The 3641-nt window shown below is 42.0% G+C and overlaps 1 protein-coding gene across 1 annotated transcript; it reads right to left on the bottom strand.

Annotated features, from left to right (window-relative positions):
* Positions 1–1390: 1390 nt before the first annotated feature.
* LOC113941743 (fatty acyl-CoA hydrolase precursor, medium chain-like) lies at positions 1391–3486 on the bottom strand. The gene is made up of 4 exons (XM_027632878.1): positions 3234–3486; positions 2923–3054; positions 2544–2616; positions 1391–2130 (listed from the first exon to the last, which is right to left on the bottom strand). The coding sequence occupies exons 1-4, from the start codon at positions 3469–3471 to the stop codon at positions 1956–1958; spliced, it is 618 nt and encodes a 205-aa protein (XP_027488679.1). The 5' UTR covers positions 3472–3486; the 3' UTR covers positions 1391–1955.
* Positions 3487–3641: the final 155 nt, after the last annotated feature.

The following is a 3641-nucleotide window of genomic DNA, read 5'->3' on the forward strand; positions in this document are numbered from 1 at the left end:
CACTGTTACCTTGAGCCGAATTGGGTATCTGTACCAAGTACCATTAATATTAAAGCTATAAAATAAAATGAGGTTTGGAATATAATGTAGGAACCTACTGCTTAATGGTAGCGTACACATCGTGGCTGTGCTATTACTCCTTTACTCCTTTCTCAGCTGTTTGACACTGTGCCATTCTTTATGTTTGGATTTTAAAGAGGACACATGGACAAAATGCTTCTTCTCACAGTCAGAAAGTCCTTTGTTATCATATGTGCCTAATAAAATACCAGGGCTCCCTTTCCCACAGGTGTTATACTTATGACTTTGCATTCCCAAACACACAGGACTTCTTTTATCTGGTTTAAGAAAATGATTTTTGTGAACCTACAAGGACAGAAACAGTGGTTCAACTAACAAACCAATAATGGACACAAAGGCTATTTCAGACCAAATCAAGGGGAGGAATAAAATGTCCAGCACTATGGTTGCTGCAATTACTTAATGATGGCTTTTTGCAAGTAATGGTAGCAGCTGGGATGTTTTTCAAGTTAGGGGGGAAAAAAAAATGCCCAGAAGGGCATGTCCAGGCATGTCCACTGCTCAAGGTCCACCGGGGTGTAAAAGCAAGTGCAAGTGAACCCAGAGGGGAGGAGGAAGAAGAAAACATCTACTAGAATTCAACATCTGCAGGCAGTTGTGTCACTGTGACAGCCCCTCCTGGGAGGAGCAGCCACAGGCTGTGGGGTGCTGTGGGAGATGGCAGGGGGAGCCTGGCACCAGTTAAAGGAGCTATTTTATTTAGAGCTATTTTATTTAGAGCTATTCTATTGCTGTTTTTTTCTTGTTATGAGCAGAGTTCTTGTGGATTCCTGGATGCTTGTGTTGCCTGTTCCTTTGTGCCTGGCAAGTGTCTCTTGCTTGTCATGTGACTTTGCAAAAAAGCCACTTCACCACTTGTGTGCCCTGACATGTTCCAGATGTGCCACAAATGTGGTCACAGCTGCTGGTGCCCTTGGAAGGTGGAAGACTGGGGGTGCATTTTGCACATCAGCAGGTCTCCTCTCTGAGGGCCCGTGGACAATGCTGAGCCAACACCATGCAGTGCACAACAGCAGCAGCCTTTGCTCTCCCTCTGCCTCAGTGGGGTCTGTCCTGCCAGCAGTGCTTCCTCCCTCCTGCCAGTGAACTGGGAATTTGCCAGGCTGAAGAACACACAATCACACCACAGAATAGTTTGTGTCAACCCTGGAGCCTTGAGACTCAGGTTCTGCAAAGAAACCTGAAAAACTCATACCTGAGACCCTTCAGGTTGAAGAAAGAAACTGGGCACCTTTCTGGCTTCCTGGGTGTGATTTAACCTCTTGGAATGAGCCTGTGTCAGTTAAATGAAAGAAAAGGAAGTTCCAAAAAAATTAAAAGCAACACTTATTTATATAACAATTCACAAACCAATAAAACAAGTAGAGATTTTCTGTCCTCAGTTGAGAGATGCTGAGGATATCTCACAGATGTAGATTGATGGATGCTCTGCTCCCTACAAGCTATTTCCAATTAAAGAAAGTGGAAAGAGGCTGTAAGAAGGACAACTGACCATGCTCTTCTGAAAGAAGAGGGGAGTAAGCATAAAAGGTAGCCAGACACTTACAATATTTTCTGTATAAATAATTTCTTACAGATTTCAATTTATTTGCCAATTCCCTCCTCATTATTCAGTTTTGATATCCACTGAGTAGATACTGTGGTCTGTTTGAGCCTGAAAGATCGTGGGGGGTTTTTTCTGCTTGGTCCATTAAATAGTGATTTTTAGTCCAACAAACATTCCAGATTTCCCTTGTTTCTCTCCTTTCACTGTGACCAGGACAACAGATTGCATGATAGTGAGTTAGAAGGTGATTATAACTCTGCATCCTGACAAACTAATTTTATTTGACTTTACTTTGGGTTTTGAAAGCAAACTGTACCCTCTGCAGCTTTTACAGGTCTGTGTGTGCTCTCCTTTCACTCATCATTTGTTTCATGAGCTGTGTCCAAAACTTCATTTTGCCTTCTTTGAATTTCTGTGCTGCCTTTTGGTTCAGGTCTATCTCCAGGTATTTCTCATCCAGATCATACTGAGGCCAATGGACCAAGCCTTCTCCGTTGGGATTTCTGGAAATAACAGAAGGGAAAGTTAGCTTTCCATTTGCCTGTCATTGCCCTCTGGCTGCTCGGGTTGAGCATTTCAGAAAACTAACACGAGCTCAGATTATGTGATTCTGGTCCCTGAATAGTTGGATGTTTTTTATGAAAATGCTCCTCAGCAGAACAGCAGAAGTTTAATAGTTGCCATTACTTTTGGATCTAAAACTCCATTGCAGATGGAGTTCTAGATCTTGGATTATTTTTTTTTTCTTTTTGTGTCTGCAGGTTCATTTAAAAGACATTAAGAAGAGAAATAATTTGCTTCAATATTTATCTTAAATTCTGCCAAATTTCTAGGAACAGCCACACAAGTACTGCTTCAGGCATGTCTCAGGCAGCACAGACCAAACTTGAGCTGTAAATAGCATTATGATTCTCACCCATTTCTAGCAAAGTTAGTCCAGTATTTCATAACAGTTCTGCTAAGTTTATTTTCTTCTTCTGTAGCATGTCCTGCAAAGTGAGAGATGAAATGGCAGCATTAGAAACTGGATAATTAGTAGCAGCTCTACCAATTCCAATAGGCTGTAGTCAGTTCTACCTGTTGCTCTGAGCTATGACAGTTTTACCTGAGCAGAGCTCTGGGACAGAGCTGCACATGAGTGATTTCATTAAAAGTATCTACTGCTAAAGACAGAAAATTTTTGTGTTTCTTAGAATATTTGTAAGAGAGAAAGTGTATTCTAAAGTCCTCCAATAAGTAAAATGAGCAATAAGGATGCTTTAAAAGGAATACTTTAGCAAGCATGGATACATCACCAGCTAAGAATGGCTTTCCAAAGACAAAGGCGATCTCGGATGCATGATCTGCTTTTACAAAGTCTGGTAAAACACCTTCTGCTTCACTTGGTCGATGCTGGAATTCATAGAAGTAGACTGGGTTGCCAGCATCTGGTAGACAGGGAAGAGTGTTAGTCTGAGAGCCACCAAAGAGGATAAACTTTCACTACCAGCTGTTTTGGTTAAATGTTCAGTAAATATCAGTTCTTTGGGTAATGAAGTGTGACACATACTGTCCACACCACAGCCCGGGTGAGAATTCTACATTTCTTCTACTGATGCTGCATTACCTCTGTGGAATTTAGCCACTTCAATGGATGAAAACACAAAGAAGACATCTCCCAGTGCATCCAGAAGGCCATCTCGCACCTGAGCAGGGCTGTCTGCATCCCCTATGTACTCATTGTAGAGCCCATCAACAGCTGCAGATGTAACACCCTGAGAGAACAATAGAAGGGGCTTACAATGCTTACAGTGATCATGATCATTAGGAAGAGTAACAGCACTAATTGAGTGTGGCATATGCATGTCTCTGGCTAACCCCCAAATACTACCTTTCAGAGAAAATCCTCAACTCTCAGAGTGTGGCTCAGAGCTCAGGATTGGAGTTGCACAGCTGCCAGATATAGGTGTTCTCAGGGGAAAGAGATAGGCAAGATCTAAAGATCAAACATCTTTAGATTAACAGCAGTCAACAA

The sequence above is a fragment of the Corapipo altera genome, unplaced genomic scaffold (assembly GCF_003945725.1).
Source record: "Corapipo altera isolate COAL_440 unplaced genomic scaffold, ASM394572v1 61112, whole genome shotgun sequence".
Lineage (NCBI taxonomy): Eukaryota > Metazoa > Chordata > Aves > Passeriformes > Pipridae > Corapipo > Corapipo altera.